The sequence below is a fragment of the Plecotus auritus genome (assembly GCF_963455305.1).
Source record: "Plecotus auritus genome assembly, chromosome: 5".
Classification (NCBI taxonomy): Eukaryota; Metazoa; Chordata; class Mammalia; order Chiroptera; family Vespertilionidae; genus Plecotus; species Plecotus auritus.
Genome location: NC_137776.1, coordinates 35,982,137 through 36,008,961, shown reverse-complemented (window position 1 = coordinate 36,008,961; position 26,825 = coordinate 35,982,137). Strand labels below are relative to the sequence as shown.

Sequence of the window (26,825 nt, the reverse complement as noted above, 5' to 3'; positions counted from 1 at the left end):
TTCTAGTGGAGGCTCTGGGACTTTCTTGGATGTATGGTCCTAGGAGAGCATGGCTGATACTTTCTCCTGTGCCAGCAGTCACATTCTTAGGTCTCCTTCCCGCCAGTGGAGCAGGCTCTCAGCTGCGGTCACTTCCAGGGTGCTTCACACTAATGCTCCAGGGACATTTGAGCTCACTGTCCTGTCTACAGGCTTACCTATTGAAATAACTGTTTTTGTCAAATATTGCAATCTTGGAAACATGGTTTCGGTTGGAGAGCACTTCAGTTCATCAAGCAAATGCCAGCTTCCTCTCCTTAACCTTCTGTCCCTCCTCATCCTCCCACAGTTGGACTCAAATGTGGGGGTTTACCACCTGTAACTCACCCCTGGACTCCCTTGTCATTAAAACCATTCTGGTGATTGGCTATATTAGGTGTGTGTTAATTTAAAATGATAATAATAATAACATTTATTGGGTACTTATTGTGTACCAGGAATTCTACGTGCTTAACACATTAACTAATTTAACCCTTGTATTAATTTGCTACTGTCACTGTTATGAATTACCACAAACTTAGTAGCTTAAACCAATAGAAATTCATTTTCTCCCAGTTCTGGAAGTCGGAAGTCTGAAATCAAATTGAGGTATCAGCAGGACTGCATTCCCCCAAGGAGCTCTAGAGGAATGTCTATTCCTCGTCTCTTCCAGCTCCAAGAGGCTGCCAGCATTCCTTGGCTTGTGGCCACACCACTCTAGTCTCTGCCTCTGGGGTCACATTGCCTTCTCCTCTCCTGTGTGTCTCTATCTCACTCTGTACCACTCTTAGGAAGACACCTATGATGCCATTTAGGACCCACCAGATAACCCAGAATAATCTCCCTGTCTCATGACCCTTAATTTAATCATCTGCAAAGACCCTTTCTCCATATAAAATAACATTGATAGGTTCCAGGGATTAGGACCCAATATTTTGGAGGCTCTTATTCAGCCTAATTCTCCTCTCAACAACTCTGTGAGATAAGCACTGATCTCCCCTTCATGCATTGATCCATAATGAAGAACCACACTACAGAGTTTGTTTTACACTCTAGACCAGCGCTGCCCTGGTTGGACTTTCTGAGGTGGTGGAAATGGTCTAGAGTCACACTTTGCAGTGTGGTAGCCATGAGCCACATATGGCTGTTGAACACTGAAAAGGCGGTTAAGGACACTGAAGATCTGACTTTTTTAATTTCAATTTATTTAAGTTTAAGTGTAGACAGGCACATGCCATCATGGATACCATATTGGACAGCACAGTCATGGGACACTTCGTTTTGAGAAACATCTGCTGCAGTTGCTATTTCTCTTGGCTTAGGTCCTGTTATAAACCGTCATTTCAGTTTAAAAATCCATCAATAAGCTTCATTTTAAAGTATCATCACAGACAACAGAATGGTGGTTACGAGAATGGAAGGGGGTGAGGGGGAGGATGAAGAGAGTAAAAGGGGTCGAAGGAAGGAGACTAGCGTTCGGGTGCAGAGCACACAAGGCAATATACAGATGCTGTATTAGAGAATGTTATTAACCAATGTTACCCCAATAAAGTAATATGGATTTAAAAATAGATGGACAGATAGAGAAAAGGTAAAGAAATAACATTAAAAAGGAAGCAATAAAGTGTCATCAAGAAGTGACTTCCTCCCACCCCTTAGGTGACAAAGGAGAACCCGCAGCCCAGGGAGCTGCCTGCCCTCAGCCGGGCCGTGGGACTGTGGGCTCTTGTCTCTGAAGAGGTTCTAGGCTCCTCCTTGGTTCCCTCATAGGGAGCAGAGCCACCGGGTGGCCATCAGCTCTGAAAACCGGGGTTGGTCCTAGACTGCCGGGTCTGCTGTGGGGCGTTGCCGTTCTCCCAGCTGCATCTGCTACTTCACTTGTTGGACCCATGCCTGACATCACCCTTCAGTCCAGAGAGAGTGACATCCCCAGATAGGGCGATAGCTCTGGGATGGCCCCGTGCCAGTCCTTCTTCAGCAGGTCCCTTTCCATCTGTGTGATCTTAAGGAATCTGAAAGTGATGGAAATTAAGTAGCCTTATTCCACTTTTAAAGCCAACACACCATCAGAAGTGATGGTTAAGAGGAACGGCTCTGGGGTCCTCAGGAGGTGAGCCTGGCTGGGAATTGAAATGCCACTGCCTTTTAATCTCATGATGTAATGGTATCTATTTGTTATCCGTAATTTTAAAAATACATTATAAATATTTCTCTCTCTCTCTCTCTCTCTCTCTCTCTCTCTCTCTCTCTCTCTCTCTCTCACACACACACACACACACACACACACACAGGTCTTAGAGCCAGGCTGCCTGGGTTCAAATTCCAGCTCTAGCATTTGCTGTGTGACCTTGAACCAGTTACTTAACCCACCTGTGCCTCCATCTCCTCATCTTGAAGTGAGGGTGTTAGTATTACTAGCTCCCACCTCAAGGTAGGGTGATGGAGATTAATACTTCTAAAGCCTTTGAACAATGTTCAGCACACGCTGCATCTTCAGTAAGGATGTTCCATGTGTAGGAAGGCGTTCCTTCTCAGACACACAATTTGCAGTTCATCCGGGTCTGCAGCCCTCCTATTCACTGTTCACAACTGTGTCTTTTCAGAACGCTGCGTTGTTGCCAATCTCTGGGAGGAGGTTGGGGTGAGAAAGTGAGGAGTGGGGGGGTGGGGGTGAGAAGGGGATAAAGCTGAGGGGATAATAACATAGCAGGCAAACAAAATATAGACAGCCAGGAATGTGCTTCAAGTCCCCAGGGCAGGGGTGTGACATGTCTAAGATCACCCACAAATGGACATTCTTTCTGGAAGAGGTCTTGGAATGATTTGTGTGTTTTTTCCATTTTCAAAATCAAGATATAATTTAAGTGCAAAGTTACCCTTTACATACAGTTCTGCAAGTCAAGGTTTGTTATTTTAAGGCAGGTGGGCCTGGGGGCCTATAGACTCCTGTCTCACCCCGCCCCCCAGGTTGTGGCAATTTGGGCCCAAATTCCTAGAGGGACTGCAGAACTGATGGCAGCTGGGGAGTGCTCCCGGCCCAGCAGGTGCTGGGCAAGCACATGAATGGGCTGGAATGAGTGGTGTGTTTAGCGTGAGGGAGGATGTCAGGTTTCCTGTTTTTCTGGAGAAGTGTGTGTCTCCTGCACACGTGGGAGTGCATGTCTCCTGTACATGTGGGAGGCTGTTTCCTGCACACGTGGGAGTGCATGTCTCCTGCACATGTGGGAGGCTGTCTCCTGCACATGTGGGAGGCTGTCTCCTGCACATGTGGGAGGCTGTCTCCTGCACACATGGAAGGCTGTCTCCTGCACACATGGGAGGCTGTCTCCTGCACACGTGGGAGTGCATGTCTCCTGCACACGTGGAAATGCATGTCTCCTGCACACGTGGGAGGCTATCTCCTGCATACATGGGAGTGCATGTCTCCTATACACGTGGGAGTGCATGTCTCTTGTACACGTGGGAGGCTGTCTCCTGCACACGTGGGAGGCTGTCTCCTGTACATGTGGGAGGCTGTCTCCTGCACACATGGGAGGCTGTCTCCTGCACACATGGGAGGCTGTCTCCTACACACGTAGGAGGCTGTCTCCTGCACACGTGGGAGGCTGTCTCCTGCACACGTGGGAGGCTGTCTCCTGCACACGTGGGAGGCTGTCTCCTGCACACGTGAGAGGCTGTCTCCTGCACACGTGGGAGGCTGTCTCCTGCACACATGGGAGGCTGTCTCCTGCACACGTGGGAGGCTGTCTCCTGCACACGTGGGAGGCTGTCTCCTGTACACGTGGGAGGCTGTCTCCTACACACATGGAAGGCTGTCTCCTGCACACGTGGGAGGCTGTCTCCTGCACACGTGGGAGGCTGTCTCCTGAATACATGGGAGTGCATGTCTCCTGTACACATGGGAGTGCATGTCTCCTGTACATGTGGGAGGCTGCCTCCTACACATGTGGGAGGCTACGTGGGTCTCTGCTAGACTACGGCCTACCTGGCTTCCATTGCTGTTCACCCCTGTGGACACTGACAAAAAATTCTCTTTTGATGCCGCGGGTCTCTCCACTGCTCGTACACGAGGGATTGTGCCGGGTGGCTCCCACGGTTGTCCTTATGGGACTCCAAGGCTTAGAAAGGTTGAGTAAGGTTTTTTGGGGCTCAAGGCTCATGAGAGACAGGGCTCGATTCTAAAAGCCACGATGCCCCCAAAGCACATTCGTTCTGAGCGCTCCAGCAGCAGAAGCCCTGTCCGTGGGCCCCGACTCGGCCGCCACCGGGCGGAGTGCGCTGTGACTGTCATTTTGTGGGAAGGATGGCGGTGGCCAAGGCTGCGGGGCTCGTTAGCTACAACCTGTAAACCCGGGGCTCCCCTTGTTTCTGACCCCTTCTCTTTCTCCTGCTTCCAAGCTCCTCCACACGGAGCTGGGGTCGGTTCTGCGCAGAGAGAAGGAAGGGAGAGGGGCATGCTGGGATGTGAGCAGCCGGCTTGCCCAATTATTTTATAGACGACAAAGTGGGCTTAGGGAAGTCAGGGAACTTGGCTAAAAACTTGGGTAGTTACCGGCAGAATAAAGTCCTTTGGGTGAGGGAAGATATCCTGAATCATGGGCTTTGTGTGAAACCGGAATTGGGTCTCGAGGGCGGCTCCGAGCTGTTCCTCTGAGGACTTGTAAGACATCAGAAAAAACCACCAGAATGTTGACAATGGATGCCTTTGGGTAGGGGGACCATTGCTTTGTTTGTTTTTCCCTTTACATTCCAAGTTCTCCACATTGAGTGTGAGTGACTTTCAGGATGAAAATAGAAGTCTCAGAGGAGGGTGGGAGAGGGGTGGGCACGCATAGGGAGGTGTGTGAGGGGCTCATTATTTCCCATTCCTCCTGCAATATGTTTTCAGTAAATTCTCAGAAGCATCTGGTCCTTCGGTGGAGATGTGAACAGGTGCAGGATACTCAGATGAGAAGGCGAATAACATTTTTCTGCCAGTTGCTTTGGTGGAAAATGAATGGGGGCCATAAGGAGAGGAGGGATGGGAACTGAAGGTCCCAGCATTCCCACCAAGGCCTTGGGACAGGTGCATCCCCCATGAAATCGCCTATCTTGATGTCAGTTATCACAGTAAATCAGATTAAGAACACGCAGCAGCTATACTAGCAGGTTCTTGTGGTTTCTCCAGGCGCCAGCTTGTTAAAGACAGGCCCAGGGCTCATGTGCAAATGCAATGGACACACTCGCTTTCTGCGGCCCACAGTCTATTCCAGGTGATACTGCTGGCCACTGCTGCTCCCTGCAGTGTGCCTCTCCTCCCCTCTGGATGGCAAGCCTTCGGGGGGGGGGGGGCAGGGCTGTGATGCCTTCGCCCCATCTTCCCTGACCCTGCACAGGGCCAGGGGCGTCAGCAGATGCAGAAGATCTCGATAATACTGTCCTAAATGTTGAGCCAGACTGTGGTGCTTATACACTGGGGCACAAATCAGAATCAGCCGAAAGCTTGTTAAACACCAAGTTCTGGGCCCAGCCCCGAAGTTCATTGTCCGTGGGTCTCAGGTGGGACCTGAGAGGCTGCATTTTTAAACTCACCTCCCACGCCCTTTATTAATTTGCCCTTTTGTGTGTGTCATAAGAACACTTAACATAGAATTTATCCTTTCAGCTAATTTGTTCACTCACACTACACTTTTATTGACTATGGGCTCCATGCTGGGTAGCGGGTCTCCAGGGCTCCCTCATCTGTAGGACTGACACTTGTACCCTTTGACTAGCACTTCCTCTTTCCCCTCCCCTCTCGCCCCTGTCAACAGCCATTCTCCTCTCTGCTCCTATGAGTCTGAGTATTTTAGGTTCTTCATGTAAGTGTATCATACAGTGTTTGTCCTGTGCCTGGCTTAGTTCACTTAATGTCCTCCAGGTTCATCCCTGGGGGAGCAAATTGCAAGATTTTTCTCCTTTTTTAAAAAATATATTTTTTTAAATTGATTTCAGGGAGGAAGGGAGAGGGAGAAAGGGATAGAAACATCAATGATGAGAGAGAATCATTGACTGGCTGCCTCCTACACATCCCCTACTGGTGATTGAGCCTGCAACCTAGTCATGTGCCTTGACTGGAAATCGAACCATGACCTCTTGGTTCGTAGGTCGATGATCAACCACTGAACCACACCAGCCGGGCAGATTTTCTCCTTTTTGATGGCTGAATAACATTTCATTGTATGTATATACCACATTTTCCTTACCCATATATCCGCCAGTGGATATTTAGGGTTTTTCCATCTCTTGGCTGCTGCAGTGAACATGGGGGTGTGTGTGAAAGAAAGAACCCACTCTTTTTTTTTTCTTCTTTCCCTACACACTACTGTCACACTCACACATCAAGCAATTCCTGTGACACTGCCCTATAAAAGCCAACAAGTTGAGAGCTCAGTCCCACAAAACTGCCCCCCAACTTCAGATGCCAGACACCAATTCCCGGATGTCACCCATACTACTGATTGATTGGCTATAAATCAGGGTTTCTACAAAAACCCCCTTGGGTTTGATAATTTGCTAAATGGCTCACAGAACTCAGGGAAACACTTATATTCACTGGTTACTATAAAAGGATGTGATAAAGGACGAAGACGAACAGCTGGATGGAAGAGATGTGTAGGGTGAGGCACGTGAGAAGGAGCGGAGCTCCCACACCCTGTCCTACAGGAAATAAAATCAGATCTTGAAGAGTTGAATGCAGACTGTAAAATAACAGAAAAATCATATATTAGTCTCTGCTCCCGTTCCTGGCACAGAGCTCCTGGAACCCTGGTCATTTCCTAAGTGATAAGAACACAAGGAGCGAATATTTGGACTCTGACCCTGGTTCCTGACACAGGGGTCCTAAATCCCCTGGAATTTCCGGGTGACCGAAGTGTCTTTTGCTCACCAGCCCAGAAGCTCTCTAAACCGCACTTTTGGGATTTCATGGAGGGTTCCTCATGTAATAATGATAGATCACTAACTCAATTTCCATCCCCTCTCGCCTCTCTGGAGAGTAGAGAGTGAGGTTGAAATGTCCTAGCTTCTAATCACCGCTCAGTCTTCCTGGTGGCCAGTCCCAACCAAACATTGCCTCATTAGAGCAAAAGACACTTCGGTCACCCGGAAATTCCAGGGGATTTAGGACCCCTGTGTCAGGAACCAGGGTCAGAGTCCAAATATTCGCTCCTTGTGTTCTTATCACTTAGGAAATGACCAGGGTTCCAGGAGCTCTGTGCCAGGAACGGGAGCAGAGACTAATATATGATTTTTCTGTTATTTTACAGTCTGCATTCAACTCTTCAAGATCTGATTTTATTTCCTGTAGGTAGATACCCAGAAGTGGGGCTGCTGGATCGTATAGTAGTTCTGTGATTAATTTTTTGAGGAGCCTCCATACTGTTTTCCATAGTGGCTACACCAATGCACATTCCCACCAACAGTACACACGGTCTCTTCTCCATACCCTCACCAACACTGATCTTCCGTCTCTCCGATGGCAGCCATCCTAACAGTGTGAGGTGACATCTCACTGTGCTTTTGATTTGCATTTCCCTGATGATCAGTGAGACTGAATAACTTTTCTTGTACCTGTTGGCCAATTGTATGTCTTCTTTGGAGAAATGTCTGTTCAGGTTGCTTTGCCCATTTTTAAAAAACGTGTTACTATTTTGTTTTTGCAATCAAGTTGTGGGAGTTGCTTATATATTTTGGATGCTAACCCTTTATTGTATATAATGGCTTGCAAATATTTTCTCCCGCTCTGTAGATTGCCTTTTATTTTGCTGTTTCCTTTGCTACTGAGAAGCTTTTGAGTTTGATTAAGTCCCACTGGTTCATGTTTGCTTTTGTCACTTGTGTTATTTGGAATAGAGTTTGAGTTTCTAATGAGCTTCGGGGAGATGCTAATGACCCTGGTCCTGGGACTGTACTTTGAGTGGCCTTGGGCTGGAGGTACTGCCACCCTATACACACCTTCCAGGGAGCAGGCAAGTGTAGGGAGTCCCCCTGAGGAAGGCAGAACACCACGGAAAAGATTAAAGCCATGCTTTCCTGAGGATGTGAGAGCCCAAATCGGCTGTCTCTACTGAAGTCACTGGAACTGGGAGTCAGGTGACCTTGGAGCCGTCACCTCCAAGGTACTGATACGCCTTGACAGAGGGCACTCTTCTTGGCATATAGGATGCTCTTAATTCCTGTGTCACATGGTGACCTATGTCAACATGCTGCTTCAGACAGAAATTGTGCCTTTGTGTTTCATAACTGTGTGTTTGTCACTTGATTGAATGAGGATCTTCTGAATTACCCATTATGTGATGAAACCGCCCTTTTCTGTAAGTCACTCTGTTGCTGTATACTAGAGGCCCGGTGCATGAATTCATACATAGGTTGGGTCTAGCTGGCCTGCCCTGATCAGGGCCAATGGGGCCGGGCCGGCCGGGGATGTGGGGGGGGGGGGGGAGAGAGGGAGGAGCCCCAGGCAGTTAGTGGGCTGGCCCTGCCCCCTGTTCAAACTCCTGGTCAAGGGGACAATTTGCATATTATCCTTTTATTATATAGGATTGTTTATTTTTTTAAGTAGCACATGAGACATGAGTCTAAAACATACATATCTGAACATTTTGCTAGTGGGCCCTTTTCCTCCTCTTTCCTAAGCTTCCTGGATTCTTGAGTTAGAGAGGGGAATGACTCCTTCCTTAAACTGAGAAGGTTGGTGGGTGAGCAATGCCTGGGGTTTTGAACTGAGTCTGTGCAGAGAGATGAATGGCAGCCTATTTAATGGGAAAATCTTTCCATTCCTTCCTAAAGGGATGCTCTTGCCCGGGTGTTAGTTTTTCTGTACACATAGGTATTTAAGACAGAGAGGTGAAATTAAAGTGGCTGTCTCATTTTCTCAACAGAAGGGTAACCCAAATCACAATAGTGAACTGTGTAATCAGTAATATATTGTCCGTTCTAATAAGATAAAAGTGGGCAGGGGTTGGGCAGGGAGGTTCCTGTAGGATTCGAGCGGGCGCAAAGATAACACCTTCAGATCAAGACGGAGGCTTCTGTGGTGAGTGATAGCTGCTTGTGATGCCCGCTAATATGTAGAAACATCAGGGAATAAATCAGATTGTGTAATGGGCCACTAAGAAACTGCCATGCTCTGCACACTCCTTCTTCCTCCTCTCCTTTGAGGGATGGAGGACCGTGGTAACTAAGTCCATGTGCAGCCAATTGCCTTTATTGAGTGTCAGTGAATTTATAGGCAGCGAGTGACACTTCTGGGGGCTTCTGTGCAGTGGCACAAGCTGCTCTCTTTAGAACGCAGGAGGAATTTATGAGCCTGCTGACATGAATAGAGGTGACGGGATGGCTTGGGGGGTACCGGCCGGAAACCCCTCCATCCATATATTTTTCATACTTGATGAAACACAGATAAATCTCTGTCCTGCGTGTCTGAAACCATAGGTCCCGCTGAAGCTTGGTGTCAGGCCTCAGGGGGAAAATGTATCACATTAGTGGTCCTGCTTTCTAAATCACCGCCAACTCTGGAGCCGGTCATTCTCACATTTGTGCAAAAATTTTTGACAATATGCATAAATTTTTAATAGGCCCCCACTTTACCAAATGTTCTCCACCTCGGATTTGCTCACTGAAAGTTACAGGGCACGGGTGTTTTTCTCCTCAAGATGCTTCAGCAAAAGAACAGACAGGCAGATGGCTGTGTTGAATGCATTTTTATAAGAAAGTAACATGAATCATTGAGTGGATTCTGTGAGAAATTAACATCTCCCTTCCCCCACCAGCCTTTGTCACATGCAAATCCTAGAGTTTCCAGAGCTGAAAGGAACTTTGGAAATTGGCTAATAGGCACACAATACTTATTGTTTAATAACTGAATGAATCAACCTTATTGCACTGCACCACGTGGCGGAGAGGGAAGCCGGCCAGGTTCCCACTGCAGTGGAGCTGTTGGCTCAAATCACGTCGCTAATTAGTGGCAGGAGCCCCAGGTTTCTTCATTTCCAGGAAAATACTATTTTCATTACACGTCTAGCCTCCCTAGTGCTTCTATCTCACATCTAAGGCCTTATTTTAGGGTTTTATTGCTGGAACCCAGTGGTATATGCTTTCCATGGCCATGAGCTTGTCCGTGCCCTTGAGTCCCGGGTAAAGTGCTAGGCGGTGTAGCTGAGCCTGCAGGTTCTTGAGCTGCTCAGAGCTTGGCTCTGCTTGGACACGACTCTCAGACTTGCTCAGGTCTTGCCTCCTCATCTGCTTACCTTCTCTGTCCCCGTGGTAATCTCATTGAGGCCCACGGCCTTCAATTCCATCATACTGTTGACTCCCCAAGGCAAATCTCCCGTCCAGATCGCTCTCTTAAATTCTAGATGTGGAGACCCAGCTGTCCAGTTAGTGTCCCCACTAAGGTGTACAGGGACAGCACAGCCTCCACGTGTCCAGAACTATGCTGGCATCTCACCCTCCAATGGCTCCACACACAGCCTTTCCCTCCACAGTGTACGTGAACCCACCCTCCCAATCTCAGCCCAACACCCAGTCCTTCAGAAAATAGCATTGGCTCTACTTTCAAAATATTCCCAAACCCACCCACTTTGCAGAACCCCGTCTTCACTGACAGCTGGGTCAGGTTCAGCCTTGCCCACCCTGGCCTGGACCCCAGGAGCCTCCTAACTCATCGCCCTGCTCCGACCCTATTCTCATCATTTGTTTCAGTGTGATGGCTGAATATTCACCATCTATTGCTGAGTAACAATATGACCACCAAGTTAGTGGCTTCACACAACACCCACTGATGACCGCACAGTTCCCGTGGGCACCACTGAGCTGGGTCCTCTGCTCAGGGTCCCACCGGCTGTACCAGGTGTCGCCCGGGGCTGGGGTCTCCTCTGCTTCCATGCTCACGCAGCTCATAGCAGCGTTCAGAATTAGCCCAGCCGTGAGCAAACTACGGCCTGCGGGCCGGATCCGGCCCGTTCGGCTGTTCTATCCGGCCCGCGGAGCCGAAAGAGCAGAGGGTTCTCTTGCTCTCCCCTCCGCTCCTTTACTTTGAATTTATATTAGTTCACACAAACACTCCATCCATGCTTTTGTTCCGGCCCTCCGGTCCAGTTTAAGAACCCATTGTGGCCCTCGAGTCAAAAAGTTTGCCCACCCCTGGACTAGGGCCTCAGCTCCCTGCTGGCTGTTGGCCGGAGGGCACCCCAACCCCTTACCAGGTGGGCTCTCACTATGGCAGCTGGCTTCATCAAAGCCAGCAGGAGGGTGGGGGAGCAGGTGGAAGTTACCACAGTATAGAACACACACACTCAGGGAAGGGGCAGCCCTTAGTCCTGCTGTGTTCTCCTTCACTCCAGCACGGCGAGTCCGGGCTCACTCTCCTGTGGCCACAGACAGCTGGGCTCTCAGATGCTCTGATCAGCTCAGGGACATCTCCCAGCTCAGGGCAGGAACTGGGACCCCGCCCCAGATGCCCCATCCACGGGAATCCCAGCTCTGGGGAGACCGGCCTCCATGGCTCTGCTCCCGGGACTGTCCCTCTCGGGGAGCTGGGAGAAGCGAGGCTGGAGGCTGCTTGCTCTCTGGCTCCGTCGTCATGTACTCCATCAGACGGTGCTTGGAGACTGCCAGTGGGACACAATCAGACCTCAAGTAACTGTTCCAAGAAACATAAATAGCTCAGTGGTAGAAAAATGCAATATTTTATACATCAGTAAAAGCAGTATGACCGTTTTGGTTCATGCAGAAAAAACCATTTGATAAAATCAAATACCCAGTTCTTATTTAAAAAACTTAAAACCAGAAAGACAAGGGTTGATTCTTAGCATAATAAGAATCAGTACCCACCACATAGTAGACACTCAATAAATATATTTTAAATGAGAAAATGGATGAATGAATGAAACATTTATTTTTTAAAACAAAAGAGAGCTACATACTTAATGAGAAAATACTAGATTCTTTCCCATAAAAGAAAAGAACAATATGAATGGGCTTTGCCCCTAATAACAGTTAGTGCCACAATATAAATTATTGTTAAAATGTTGACATTTTAGCAAATAAGAGGAATAAATATTTTTAAGTGTTCAAAAATGTTTTTTAAATCAATGATAGAATTACTATGAAAAAGAAACACATGAACCCGTACAAAGCCTATAAATGTTAACAGGAAGAAGTGACGAACCTCTTCAATAACTGGCAGGCCCTGCCGTGTTTCTGGTTAAGGGGAAGATGACACGTCTGCTCTGGGAAATTTACAGAGAGAACACAGTTTCAATTAAAATCCCAACAGGATTAGTTATTGAACTTGAAAACATACTTATTAAAGTCATTGGGATTAAAAGAAAAACAATAAGGAAGGACAAATGGCACTGTATTTTCAAGTATATCATAAAGAAAAGTGAGGCGAATGCATGATACTAATGTACAGGCACACACATAGATCAGCGAAACAAAGCAGAGAGCCCAGGAGCTGACAACAGAGATGGAAGCCGACGGCACGTGGTAAGTTAAGTAAAACAGTAATAAGGGTGGGGAAAATATGGTTGCAGTAAGTAGGTTGCTTAATTGTTAAAGCCCACAGGTAATCGAAAGCAGAATGGAGAGTGTAACCCCCTGGAGGGAAGTCAGAATTTTCTAACTGTAGAAAAAAAATTTTTCTAAGAAAAATACACGAAGGCATAAAAGGAACTGGATGCACAGAAATTCAAGGTTCCAAAGCCATTAGTCTGGATAGTGGGACGACCCCATCACCTAGGAGACTGGTTCTCTGCCAGGGAGGTGCCTGGGGCGCCTGGGGCTCGTCTCCTACAATACTGCAGACGTCATCTGGACCTGAGAGAGAGCAGTGCCGTTCAGTTTTGAAACATGTTAAGCAGTGTCTAACATTTTCTAGATAATAAAGTCCGTATTCAGTGTTCATATTGAAATGTTTCTAAATACTTCTTAGGGAATAGATTTAATGGCTAACTTAAAGTCTATCTTTGGAAATTATACTTTTTAATACAAATTAAATATTGTTCCAAAAGTCTGAATTCTTGCTTTAAAAAGATGTGATCCCCTGAGATGTGCTGGCACTCGCCTATGGGTGACTAAATGCAGACTGAGTTCAGGATACTGACACATCCACAGTCTTACCAGGCTCTATACCCAGTTCTCAAACCTTGTGTTCTTGGGTGGCTTTCAAGGTCTTGCTTCTCCTTTCCTGTCTCGTTCTGTAGATTCGGGTGAAGCCAGAGCCTTCACACACACCCTCAGGTTACCTCCCTGCAGCCACGCGGCAGGGCCCAGGTTCTACACCACTGGTCCCAGCGCCAGGTTCCGGCGCCCAGTGAAGAGCCTGCATTGGCCTCGCCTGTTGCAGGACATGAAGGCGATAGAAGCCGGGCGGGGGGGATGACGTGCCAGCACAGGCTGCGTGCTACCTTTGTAAGTCAGCAAAACGATGCAAGTTCAAAGATAATCAAATGGCTTGGGAATTAAGATTCAAAGAATAATCGAGGGAAAGCCATGATTTAAATCATGTATAGGCACAGAGGCAGCAGCATAGTTAACAGTAATTCTGCAGAGGATTTTTGTGCATCTATGAAAGCACTTTCCAAGCTGCAAAGAGACACAGCAGCAACCATCTAAAAGCAGCTGACCATCCCCCTCTGCCACACCCCGAGTGTGCCCACCGCAGCGAGACCTTGGGCTGTGGGGTAAGAGAAACCTAGTCTATTTGGTCAAAAACTTATTTTATACAAGATAGTCAGGGAAGACCTCTCTGATGCAATGGTATTTGAGTAAGTGAAGGACACACTGGCTGTAGCATTTTACCTCTGAGACTGAGCCTCTCTCTAAGGAGGGAGTGCCCAGGGGTCCAGGTGGATGGAGGAGCAGCGGGAACCAGGTGAGCAGAGAGGAAGTGGCGGGGGTGGGGGGTGGGGGGTGGGGGGGGAGGGCGGGGGTGGGTAAGCCGGGTGCAGGGGAATACCACGTGGAGGCCATGTTAAGGGGGGATCCATACAGTGCAACCCGGGACACCTTTAGGAACGAAGCGGGTGCTGTTATGAATGGTGTATAAACTGGGACGTGGGTTAACAACTAGGTGGCATTGGTTTCATTCTGAATTGGTGAGAAATAGCATGATGTGACTTACGTGTAAAAGGACCCCTGTAGCCGGATGTGGAGGGAGACGGAAGGCGGAAGGCGGGCAGCTCAGAGACTGCTAACCACACAAGCACAAGCCCGAGGCAGTGGCGTAGGTGCAGGCCGTGAGAAGGGGGCGGGTTCTGGGTGGATTTGGAAGGTGGAGCCACAAGGCTGCTGATGTTGAACACAGTGTGAGAGAAAGAGAGGACTCGGATGATTGGATGATTCCGGTTCTGCCTTTGGAGCACCCGGAAAAGGGGTCTCCACTTTCTGAAATGGGGACAGTGCGGGAAGAGGAGGTTTGGTGTGAAAGTGGGAACAGGCCTGAGCTGGGACATTGCAGTTTGAGGTCCTTCCTGCCCTTCTGGAGGGACATGTTGGGAAGGCGGCTGGGTGTCCGCGTCTGCAGTTCAGGGGAGAGGCGGATGCAGGGGGAACCGTCAGGAGAGGTGAAGGTTGCATTTAAAGCCATGAACCCAGAGAGCATAAGGGGGAGCAAAGAGGAGAACAACCGGGGGCCGAGTCCTGGCCCCCGGCACCTGCAGGGGGGGAGATGAGGTTCCAAGGAGAAGGCCCGGTGGTGGCAATGGGAACAGGAGAACAGAGGGGCCGGATCAGCAAATGGTTTCAGGGAGAGGGAAGCCCAGGACTCGGTGCTGCTCACAGGTCCGGCAGTGTGGACTTTTATCTGAGGCAGAGGAGCAGGCGCCTGAGAGACGGGGTGCTGAGAGGCAGAGGAGGTGGCGGGGAGGGGCGCCGAGCCCAGAGGCCCCGGAAAGAGAAGCTGTCACAGAAGAGGACTCGGCCATCCGTATGACCTTCCTCAGTATGACCGCCCCTGAGCTAACTGCTTTCGCAGTGACCTTGTCTTCAAATAACTCACATTCTGAGGTCCTGGAGGCTGCGACTTCTAATTTGAATTTGGGGGCAGATTTCTGCCCTAACAGCTTATGAGAACTGTTTCCATGGAGATGAATGTGAGGAACTCTTGAAGAGCTGAGGGTGAATGAGAGCAGAGAGGTACATGAGGAGCTGCGGGAGAGGGAAAAGCTCACGGGCGGGTGTTTTCTAGAGGAGAGAGACCTGAGCATCTTAGATGCAGGGCAGCATCCCTCTGGGACGGGCCGCTGGGGAGAGAGGCCCTGAGGAGTGAGGGAGAAGGCAGAGCCATGTGAGAGTGAGGGAGAAGGCCCGAGTCATGGGGGCAGGGTCCCTCCACCAATGAAAATGGGAGAGCTGGTCAGGCCTGGGACAGCCCAGGTGTCCCTGTAAGATGGCAGCTTGACTCCCCCGGGTCATATCTGGGCATCTGGTGGCAGAGCCTGGGATGTGGGGAGGGGTGGGGGGGGTCCCTTCAGAGAGCCCATCCTTCTATAGTTTCTGTTGCTGGAAGAAGTCCACGTTCACACAATGTGTCAGTCCTGGCACACGGCAGGTGGTCTGGGCAGGGCCTGGGACGCGCACCTCGGCGTCCGTCACTACGGGTGGCGAAGGTGCACCTGTCAGTGTCCCTGTGGAAGAGAAAGGACAGCCTCTGCCCCTTAGTGACCCTGGGACTCGGGGAAGCAAACACTAGTGCAGGAATGACATGCCTGGGGTGGAGGGGGCAGATGGATGGGGGTCCACCAGAAACGGCACTGTCTCTACTTTTGATTTTTCCTGACACCACATAATTTGAAGTCCTCAGTTACTTTCCTGAAAGTCCCCCGATGGGCTGTCACCTGCAGGGATGCTGTCAGCCCCCAGCAGCCAGTGCCAGAAACACCGTGGGAGCCAAAATAACGTTTCCATTCGCTCACGTCTGAGTGTACGCGTCTCTCCCCGGAGGTTTCACACCTTCTCAGTGCTCTGCGCCCCGAGCACTGAAACACTTCGTCAGCTGCAGCTGCCTTATGATGAGCAGTGATGGATCAATTGTGTCTTAGTCCTGAGCACCCAGACTGCCGAGGGGGAAGGCAGCACCCCCATCCTAACCAGAGCCCCCATCTCAGCCAGACCACACACTGAAAACGTGGGGTGACACCCAGCAGCCAAGAAAATACAATAACTGTTTACTCTTAGCATCCTCTAAGTGACCAAGTCACAGGGTCAGAGTCCCAGCCAGGGTGCCCTCAGCATGTCACCAAGCAGGGTGCCGCTGCTGTGGGAGCCGAGGTCCCCTTGCCACGGAGGGACAGACTGGAGTGGCATGAGCACAAGAAAGCGTGTGTGTGTGTGTGTGTGTGTGTGTGTGTGTGTGTGTGTGTTCCCATGTGCCTGAGCACAAGATGAAGAGCTATCAGTTTATACTGTTATTTTCTGGATGTGAATTTTAAAATTTATCTTTTAAATGTGTGCCCTGCAACAGTTTTTACATTCTTTCAAGATAAGACTAATTCCATTTCAGGTTATTAATTGTTTAAACTATTGTAACTAAGAAGAACTAAATGTCTTTACTTACCTACTAAAGTAAATATGTTTAATATTACTTTTGAGAGAAGTGCTATGAAAAATGTATGTTATTAAGTCTTACTGTGACAATTGGTGTGGGACACAGTTGAGAATTCTACTGTGAAAAATGGAACATGTAAATTCTATTAGTTTTAGTTTATATAAACAGCTACGTCTGCTATGAGTCCTCACAACCATTCGAGCTTTAAATGTGGAAATAAAATTATACAGTGGAGTTGCTTGTAAAAGTGATATCAAAGGAATCAGGGGACTGGGTATGAAGAGAGAGAACGCTCTAATTTGTAGGCTCAGTGCATTCAGAGTTTTTATCCAGGAACCATCTGGACTAAGTGATTTACAGATCGAGACAAAACATGGTCAAGCAAGTTAAGGAGGTTTGAGCTATGAATCTTGTGGGTAAGTAGCATCTGAGGTCAAACATATGCATCAGCCAAATATTGTGCCATGTGATGTGGAATGTGAGCTGCATGAGGGCAAGGTCAGCATCTCTTAATGTTCAATCACTGTCTCCCTCATTGCAACTAGAATCGAGTTTGGTACTAACCAGGTATTTATTGATTGACTATACAAATAAATGGATTTATGAAAAAATGGGTGGGTGGATGAATGGGTGGAGGATGGATGGATGGGTGGATGGATAAATGGATGGGTAGGTAAGTGGATGGATGGATGGATGGGCGGATGGATGGATGGATGGTGGATGAGTGTGTGAAGACACCAAAGTAGTTGTGATGATGGTAGCTCAATAGACAGAATGTCACACACACTGTGTGATCACCCACCATCCTCAGTGTTAGTGCATTTGTCCAGAGACTGCCCCCCCCCACACACACACACCCACACACACACTGCATTGTGTTCAGTTCCTTTCAAAGCAATGCTGAGGAACTGAGTCACATTCCCACGAAATGAGCCCAATAGGAAAGATTCAAGAGACCTGAGCCGTTTCAACCAGACAATGACATAACTGTCTTAAAATGTTTGACTAGCAATTATGTGGAAGAGAAAGAATCAAATTCTGTGTGTCCCCAGAAGGGCAAACAAGGAGTCAGGTTGCAGTTGGTCCAGTGTCAGAAAGAACTTCGTAACAGCTGAGGTCTGGAAATGGAGGGGCTGCCTGTCGGGGAGGGAGCCGACCGCCATGGGGGCATCTGAGCAGTGGCTCAGGGAGATGTTCTGGAGCGGCGGTTCTCAAAGTGTGTGACCTGAGCTCTCCAAGAACTTTTCGGGATCTAAAAGTCAAACTCTTTCCATATGACTCATTTGCAATGGTGCCTGACACTCGCACCAAAACACAGTGGTGGGGGGAGCAGCAGAGAGCCAGGCAGAGACCCCCATTTCTTGTCACCCTGGTCCTCCTCATTACCCACCGGCCTTGGAAATGGTTTCATTTAACGACCTCTGAGGGTGCAGTAAGAGATAACTAAGTTAGTAAGACTTGACCCTTGAATACACAGCTTTTTAATATTCGGGGAGACAGAGTCAGGAGTGCCCAGCATGCCTTCCGCTGCACACCAAGTGTGACCACCGTCACAAGCTGAACTAGCCCCTTTATACGGACGTCACTTTTATTTAAAAAACAACTGATGAACTCTGGTGATTCAGAGCTGGGTTTGGGACAGAAATTTTCTCAAAAATGAACCAAATGAGCCTAAAGGAAAACAACCAAGGGTATCTGTTGCCAACAGTAAAATTTGAGCTCTCTAGAGAAAATTGAAAAATTCGGAACCCTGTGGTATCTCCATGAGTTTGAGAGCTTCTAATTACTTAGTGTTTTTGTTAGAAGGTTGTTGACAAATGTGATTTTGATGTGAGGAAACGTATCGACATTGGGAAGATCCGCGTAATGCGGTGCACCCAATGACCAATACCTGGTGTTACAAAATCGTGCGTGGGCAAAAGACATATCCAGCATTGGAGATGGGCGGATGGAGTTTCACATGATGGAGAAAGCAAGTTCACTGATGTGGTTTCAGATTCCACATCACAGCCAGCCTTTAGGAAGCTACCACTTTCTGAGTCGTGTAGAATCCAAGCGGAGTATTCTGTTATCTAAAAGGCTATTAAAATCGTCCTCTCTTGCTCTGGCCAGTGGTGCTCAGTGGATAGAGTGTCAGCCCAAGCACTGAAGGGTCTTGGGTTCAATTCCCAGTCAAGGGGACGTACCTGGGTTGCAGGTTCATTTCCTGGCCCCAGTGGGGGTGCGTGCAGTAGGCAACCAATCAATGTGTCTTTCTCACATCAATATTTTCTCTCCCTCCCTTCCACTCTATCTAAAAATCAATGGGGAAAAATATCCTCAGGTGAGGATTAACACACACAAAATTGCTTTCTCTTCTCCAATTGTTCATATACATGAGACCAGGTTCTCTTACTAAGCTTCAACCAAAACAACGTATGGCAACAGAGTCAACATAGGAGCAGATAGGAGCATCCAGCTAACGTCCATTAAGCCAAACCTTAAAGTGACTTCAAAGATGCAAATCAGTAACATTCTTCTCACTAAACTTTTTTATTGGGGAAATATGTTATTCATTAAACAGGACATTTATGTTAACATGTAACAGGTTTATTATTATAATTTTTAAATTAATTAAAAATACATATTTTAGAAATGTCTCGGTTTTACTATAAAATTCCGTAAATATCAATAGCAATAACACATTTTCAGAAAGCTCTTTGGGATACTGAAAAGCTGTCTGAGTGTAAAAGGGCCCTGGCTAGTATCTCTCAGTGGTTAGAGCATTGGCCTGTGCACAGAAGGGGTGCAGGTTCGATTCCCAGTCAAGGGCATGTATCCAGGTCGCGGGTTTGCTCCCACCTCTGATCCGAGTACATGCAGGAGGCAACCGATCGATGAGTCTCACATTGATTTTTCTCTCTCTTTACCCCTCTCCCTCCCTCCCACTCTCTCTGAAAAGCAATGGAAAAAATATCTTCTGGTGAGGATTAAGAATGTAAAGGGTTCCTAGGACCAAAAGTCTGAGAACCACTGCTGTAGAGTCATTTAAAACATGGTTGTCTCCTTGGACCCGTGGGTTCTATATTGATGGAACTAACTTGGTTCTATATGCTGAGTAAACATAACATTTGTGTCAGAGTCAGTTCCTTTAGAAATATTAACTGCACATTCCTTCTGAAATTCCTCCACATTAAATTACAAAGCCTGCTTTTTAAAATGTAGGAAATTATATGGTTACAGCAAAAGTAAATTACTACTTGGCACCCATAAAATATAGACTTTAGACTTACTAAAGCCTAAAGCATGCGTGTGTATTTCATGCACTATTACTACATTTGTAACTGTAACACCTCCATCCTTCTGTTTAGTTTCAAACTCCTGTGTTTATCCTAAACTTTAAACAGGAAGAAATGATTTGTGCTTCTGTCTTGATTCTTAACTCAAGCACAGAGTATCTCAATAATTTAAAGGGGAAAAAAAGAAAACGAAGCGTCCAGTCTGCCTGAGAGAGAGAGAGTAACAGCTCCTGCAGGAGGGAAGCCCGCTCCTGTGGGTGGGTCCCAGAATCCTCCCGCTCCCACGGACAGTCAGGGTGGCCCCATCCGAATAACTAGCACTTATTTAAATGAGCATCAGCAGAGCCAGCTAAGGGGGAATATAACAGAGCACTGCAATCCTTTCTATTAAATTTGCCTTTTCTTCCTCCTCAGGAACTTAACTGGCACCTTCCCCGAATACCCTAAAGCAGAAGAAGGAGGTTCCGCTATCATTTTTTCAAACAAGACCCCACAACAGGTATAAATATGCTTGAGAAATAAAATGTAAATGTACCGTGATTGTATTTCCTTAAAGTTTGGAGTTGATAGGTTTGTCATTATTAGGTCTTGGTTATTTTTTTACTATGTTTTTTTTTAATTTATTTCAGAGAGGAAGGGAAAGAGGGAGAGAGATAGAAACATCAATGATGAGAGAGAATCATGGATCACCTGCCTCCTGTATGCCCTCTACTGGGGATTGAGCCTGAAACCTCTGAATGTGCCACGACTGGGAATCAAACCATGACCTCCTGGTTCACAGGCTGATGCTCACCCACTGGGCCACATCAGCTGGGCAGATCTTGGTTATTTTTCAACTTTGTTGCTCGTCAATTGTCACAATAAGACTTAATGACATGCATTTTTCATAGTACTTTTTGCAAAAATATTAAATATATTTAATAGATAAGTGAAGATATTTAGTTCATACCCAGTCTCCTAATTCTTTTGATGCCCCCTTTACAAGCAACTTCACTGCAAAGATGAAACATGTAAATTACTAGGTCTGCTATGAGTTCATCAATGCATGTACTTTCAAATTTACTTGAGGATGAACTTATCTTTCTCCCCTCTTCCCTTTGAATGAGATGCAACAACATGTGGTGCTCAAATTAGTAAATTCTGAGCGGCTTGATTTCAGGAGCCCTTTATGGTCATGTCCCTGCTCACCTCAGTCTCGTCTCCTCCTCCATCATCACCACAGTCACTACCACACCCACTCACCTTCCTCCTCACCCTCGGGCTGCTGCACCTGAAATGCCCTTGTACATGTCAGACCCATCCCTCCCTCCACGGTGCCTGTCCACCCACCTTCCTCTGCTCAGGTCCTTCTCACCCATCAAGACTCCACTGTTTGCTACATCGATGTTCTTCCAGAGAAATGCTATTTGGTCATCTCCCTGGCATCTGATTAAACTGACATGGAAAGCTAGTTTTAGAAATGTCTTAATAAACTAGAGATAGGGAAAATGTTCTTACTCTAAGAGCACCATAGAAACCAAGAAAAGACTTGCATGATTCTCATCAGTGAAGCTTTAGAGGCATTGCCCTCAAAAGTGAAACTCGGGGGGAAAATGGTTGCTGTAAGAAGTATTAGTTAATATTTTCCTGTAAGTTCTTACTACCTAATGCAATAAGATAAGAAAAAGAAAAACAGTTATAACTATTTTAGAGTGATAATTTTATCATTGTTTTTAGATTATCTGATCATCTTCCTAGAAAACACAATAAACTTAAAAATTGTATTGACATATTATACAAAATGATATTTATAAAAATTACACTAAAGAAATTGAAAGAAGACTTGAACCTATAAACTGGTGGATTATTTCCCTGGAAAGACTCAATAAAGTACAAGTACATGTTATCCTTCCATTGTTCTATACAGTCAATGCAATTCCAATCAAATCAAAACAATTTTATTGACAAAATTATTCTCCAGTTTACATGAAAGAATAAACACGTGACAATGTGTGAAAAGTTTTTGAAAAGGGGCTATAACCACAGGGAACGTGCCCCACTTGATATAAATCAAATTATAAAGTAATTAAAATATCACAGTAATGGGAAAAGAATAGACCAGGCATCCTCAAACTACAGCCCGCGGGTCACATGCAACCTGCCGAGGACATTTATCCGGCCCGCCGGGTGCCGCTGCCTGTCCTGCTTAGCAGCCGACTTGTCCCGGGCCCGCAGTGCGCATAGGAATTTGTTCATAGTTTTTTTTTTTTAAACTATAGTCCGGCCCTCCAACGGTCTGAGGGACAGTGAACTGGCCCCCTGTTTAAAAAGTTTGAGGACCCCTGGAATAGACTGATAACATGTGACGATAAATATCTCTCATATATAAAGAGTTCTTAGAAAAGACGACAAAGAGTACAAACAGAAATTTAATAGAAGAAATTTTACAAGTCACTAACAAAGAAATTTAAATATGAAAATGTTACTGTATCTTTTTTCACATATAGGATTGGTAAAAATTTGAAATCATGATAATAACTGGAGTTTCTAAGCATGTGGGGGGAAAAAACACTCCCATACATTGCTGCTGGATACATAAATGAGCATAACATTTTTAAAGGGAAATGGACTAAGTAAATATCAAAAATTTTAATCTATATATCCTTTGACCCATAAATACTATTGAAGGAATTGATACTAAGGAAATAATAAGACAAGCTTCCATGGATCAACAAATGTTTTCCATAAAGGGACAAAGGTAGTAAATATTTGAGTCTGTGAACCTACATTGTCTACCACAACTACTCAACTTTGCCATTATAGTGTGAAAGCAAAAACGGACAGTATGTGAATGGATGAACATGGCTGTGTTCCAATAAAACTTTATTTATAAACATGTGCATCAGGCCAGATTTGGCCCAGGCACTGTAATTCACTGATCCCTGCCACAGACATTGAAAAAGCTGTTAATGTTTGCCTTGTTTATAGCACTGACAAAGCAGGAAACAGGCTACTGGTCTTCAGTAGGGACTGTGCAGCTGTGGAGGACTCCAGTCATCTTGGCTGTCCCCTCTGCACCCCTGAGGGAACTCTCAGAGTCAAGCACACAGGTCTCCCCCCAGTTCCCTATAAAAGCCAACTCAGCTTCCAGTGCCTTCCCTCCACCTCCAGAGGACGCCCATCTTTCTCCTCTGAACTCTGAGGACACTTAATACCCACCCCCTTGTTTGGCAGGTCACCAAGCCCTACCTGAGTGACTGTGGTTTAGACTGTTGTTATTTCACTCATTATGTTTAGGTCTTGTCCCTCCGGCTAAATCATCAGGCACAAGTCCTGTCTTGAAAGTCCATGGCAAGCAGCCAAACACATTGCATGTTAGTTTAGAAAGGTAACAATTATAGGATTATGAATGTCGGTGGAATGTCTAAATTGTACAGGAGGAACATCTAAAAGTAGAGTTAACATCTAGTCAAACTAAAAACAAGAGAGACCTGAGGATGCCTGGTTAATAATTAAAATAACACAAAGGGGCCACAGAGCAGACGATTGAGGAATCGGGCTGGTGTGGTGAAGTCACAGTCCCCCACATGCTAGGTCTGCAGCCTGAGGCCAGCTAGTCCCCCTGCATCTCTGTTTTCTCATCTGCACATGGACACCCAAGCAGTGCCTACCACCTGGGTCTGATGCACGGATTAGAGGGGATGATACTTGTACTGAAAACAGAACTGGGCATGCGGAAAGCTTTCGGGAAGCTTTAGCCGATGTTACAAATGTTAGTTGTAGTAGGATGAAGAGGTAGACCAAGCCTAATCATTCTAATGATGCATGTAGTCAAGTTTATATTTGTAAAAAATAAAAACAGTACAAATACTTTTTAATGAAAAGAGCATAATCACATTGATACTAAGCCACCAAAAGATTGAGTACAAATCGCACCACAGATCAGTCTTCCTTATGAGTATCAGTGCAAAAATTTCAACTGAAATATTTGCAAACTAAAACCCAGCAGCACTTTAAATAAGCAACACACCGCAATCAAGCAAGCACGGTTATTCCAGAATGCAAGAATAGTTCAATCTCAGGATGTATATGAATACACTGTGTCATATAAACAGAGCCAAACATGGAAACCATAAGCTCTTCACGGTGGATGCTGAAAGGTCATTTGGCAAATTCAACATCCATTCCTGATATCCTATATAATAAAGATGTAATATGCAAATGGTCATTATGCCATGAAGCGTAACGACCAACCAAGTCACACATCAGCAGAAGGGTGGGGCAGCGAGCTACAAGCAGGCAGCAGAGAGCTACAGGAGGGAGCAGGGCAGCAAGCTATGGTGGGGGTGAGGGTAGGAGAGGGGGGAGTTACAGGAGGATGGGGCAGCAGGTGGAGAGCTACTGGAGGGCAGCAGTGAGCTACTGGCGAGCTACTCGCACATGGATTCATGCGCAGGGCTACTAGTTAAAAAATAAAAACATTGGGAATATACAGATACTTCTTTAACATGACAAAATATTTCCATCTTAGTTCAAAAGCCAATGTCATGCTTAGTGAAATTCACTAGAAACATTTTCAATGTCAAGAAAAATACAAGGGTGGCCTTTGTCATCATTCTCCCATCTGATCTATTGATTACTGTCAGACAAAAAAAAAAAAAAAAAGAACAAAGAGATGTAGAGATTGGAATGGAACAGGCAAAATGATCACCCTTTGAACCTATGTTCTATACTTACAAAAGCACAGAGAATAAACTGAAAAACTAACATATATGAGAAATCAGATGAGGGAGTTATAAAATTAATGTACAGAAAGCAGTAGCTTTTGTGGGTACAAACAGCAGCTAGATAGGAAATATAATAAAAGGGCCCATTTACAACAGCAACAACACAAACATAAAATACCCAGGAGTAAACTTAAATATGTGTTTATGTGAAGAAGAGTTTAAAATATTCTGAGGGATACAAACAAAAAGATGGGAAAGCCCTAGCTGGTTTGGCTCAGTGGATAGAGTATAGGCCTGTGGACTGAAGGGTCCCAGGTTCGATTCCGGTCAAAGGCACATGCTCAGGTTGCGGACTCAATCCCCCGTAGGGGGCGTGCAGGAGGCAGCCGATCAATGATTCTCTCATCATTGATGTTTCTCTCTCTTTCTCCCTCTTCCTTCCTCTCTGAAATCAATAAAAATATATTAGAAAAATAATCTTTAAAAAAAAGATGGGAAAGCATACGGTGTTCTTAGGTAGAAACACTCAACATCATAAATACTTCAGCTCTCCCCAGCATCATCTATAAATGTCATTGACCCAATAAAAATACCAAGAGCATTATGTTGGAGCATGGGCGGGAGGGGGCACAGGGAGGGTGACCAACCCAATTCTAAACTTCAGGTAGAAAGTAAATAACCAAGAACAACCAGTAAAATTCAGAAAATAAAGTGTAACAGGGAGTAATGAGCCCCGCTGGGTATGAAAGCATGTCATTAGAGGACCATTGGTATAAGCAAATGACTAGAAAGCACATCAGAGGAAACGAATGGAAACTCAAGAAATATACCCAAGTACATATGGAAAGATAGTTATGTAATAAATGTGGCACCTCACCTTTCTTGTATAAGAAAAAAAGACTATCCTATATAATAAAAGACTAATGTGCAAATTGTCCCCTCCACCAGAAGTTTGACCAGGAGTTCAATCAGGGGGTGGGGCTGGCCGGCCAACCTCCCAAGTCCCCTCCCCCCGGCTGGCCCAGCCCAATCGGCCCCAATCTGGGGTGGGCCGGCGAGACCCCACCCATGCACAAATTCATGCACTGGACCTCTAGTTTAATATATGGTATTAGAATAACCAGGTTGTCATCTGAAAAAGAAGAAATTTAAATCATCATCTCTTTATCCCAAAATGGTTTCAAATGGATCAAAGATTTAAATGTCAAACAAAACAAAAACACAAAAGGACTTGAAGAAGCCAAGGAAGAAATATGTCATAACCTCATGGTGAGAAAGACCTTTCTACTGCTGTTGCACAACCCCAGGGTTATAGAAGAAAAAATGATAAATTCAACTACACACAAAAAATAGTTTTAACCTGCATGGCAGAACTAACCCCAAGTCAAGTCAAATGGCAGAGGACTCACTGGGAGGATTATTTGTAATAAGTATCATAGAGAGAGATCATTTTTCTAATATATAAAGAGCTCCCATGGCTCTATAAGAACATCAATAACCCAACATAAAAAACAGCTAAGACATATGAACAGACAGTTCTCAGAACAGAAAACCTAAATGGATTTGAAACATAATAAAAGGTGTTCAGCATATGAAAAGATGAACACCCTCACTCATATAAGAGAAATGCAAATTAAAGCTACACTGCAGACAAAATTGATCAATTGAACCTCATCAAAATTCAAAACTTTTGCACTTCAAAAGACATTAAGAAAATGCAAAGACAAGAGCAGACTGGGAGAAGATATTTGAAAACATACACCTGATAAAGGACTTGTATCCAGAATATACAAAGAACTCTTACACATCTCAATGATGAGAAGATAAATAAGGCAATGGAAAACTTGGCAAAAGACTTGAATAGACAATTCACAGCTAATAAACACATGAAAAGATGCTCAACATCACTAGTCATTAGGAAAATGAAATTCAAACCACAAAGAGATACCATTTCATACCCACTAGGATGGCCATTATCAACAAGATTCTTGCCTCCTGGAATAATTGCCACTGTCAGCAAATGTTGAGGATGTGGAGAAAAAGGAGCCCTCATTCATTACTGGTGGGAATGTAAAATGTTGCAGCCAATTTGGAAAACCAGTTTGTCACTTTCTTAATAGTTAAGCATAAATTTATCAAATGACCCAACAGTTCCACACTTAGGACTCTATCCAAAAGAAATGAAAACATATGACTACACACAAAAAAAATTATACATGAACTAGAGGCCCGGTGCACGAATTTGTGCATGGG

The 26,825-nt window shown here is 45.9% G+C and overlaps 1 protein-coding gene across 1 annotated transcript in view; it reads left to right on the top strand.

Annotated features, from left to right (window-relative positions):
* Positions 1 to 26,825, top strand: part of DRC11 (dynein regulatory complex subunit 11) — a gene marked incomplete at its 5' end in the record, with an annotated part of 110,838 nt that overhangs the window by 26,386 nt on the left and 57,627 nt on the right. Inside the window, one exon of the mRNA XM_080670388.1 lies at positions 20,281 to 20,365. Coding sequence (XP_080526514.1) covers positions 20,281 to 20,365 — 85 coding nt within the window. The remainder of the gene's footprint in view (positions 1 to 20,280; positions 20,366 to 26,825) is intronic.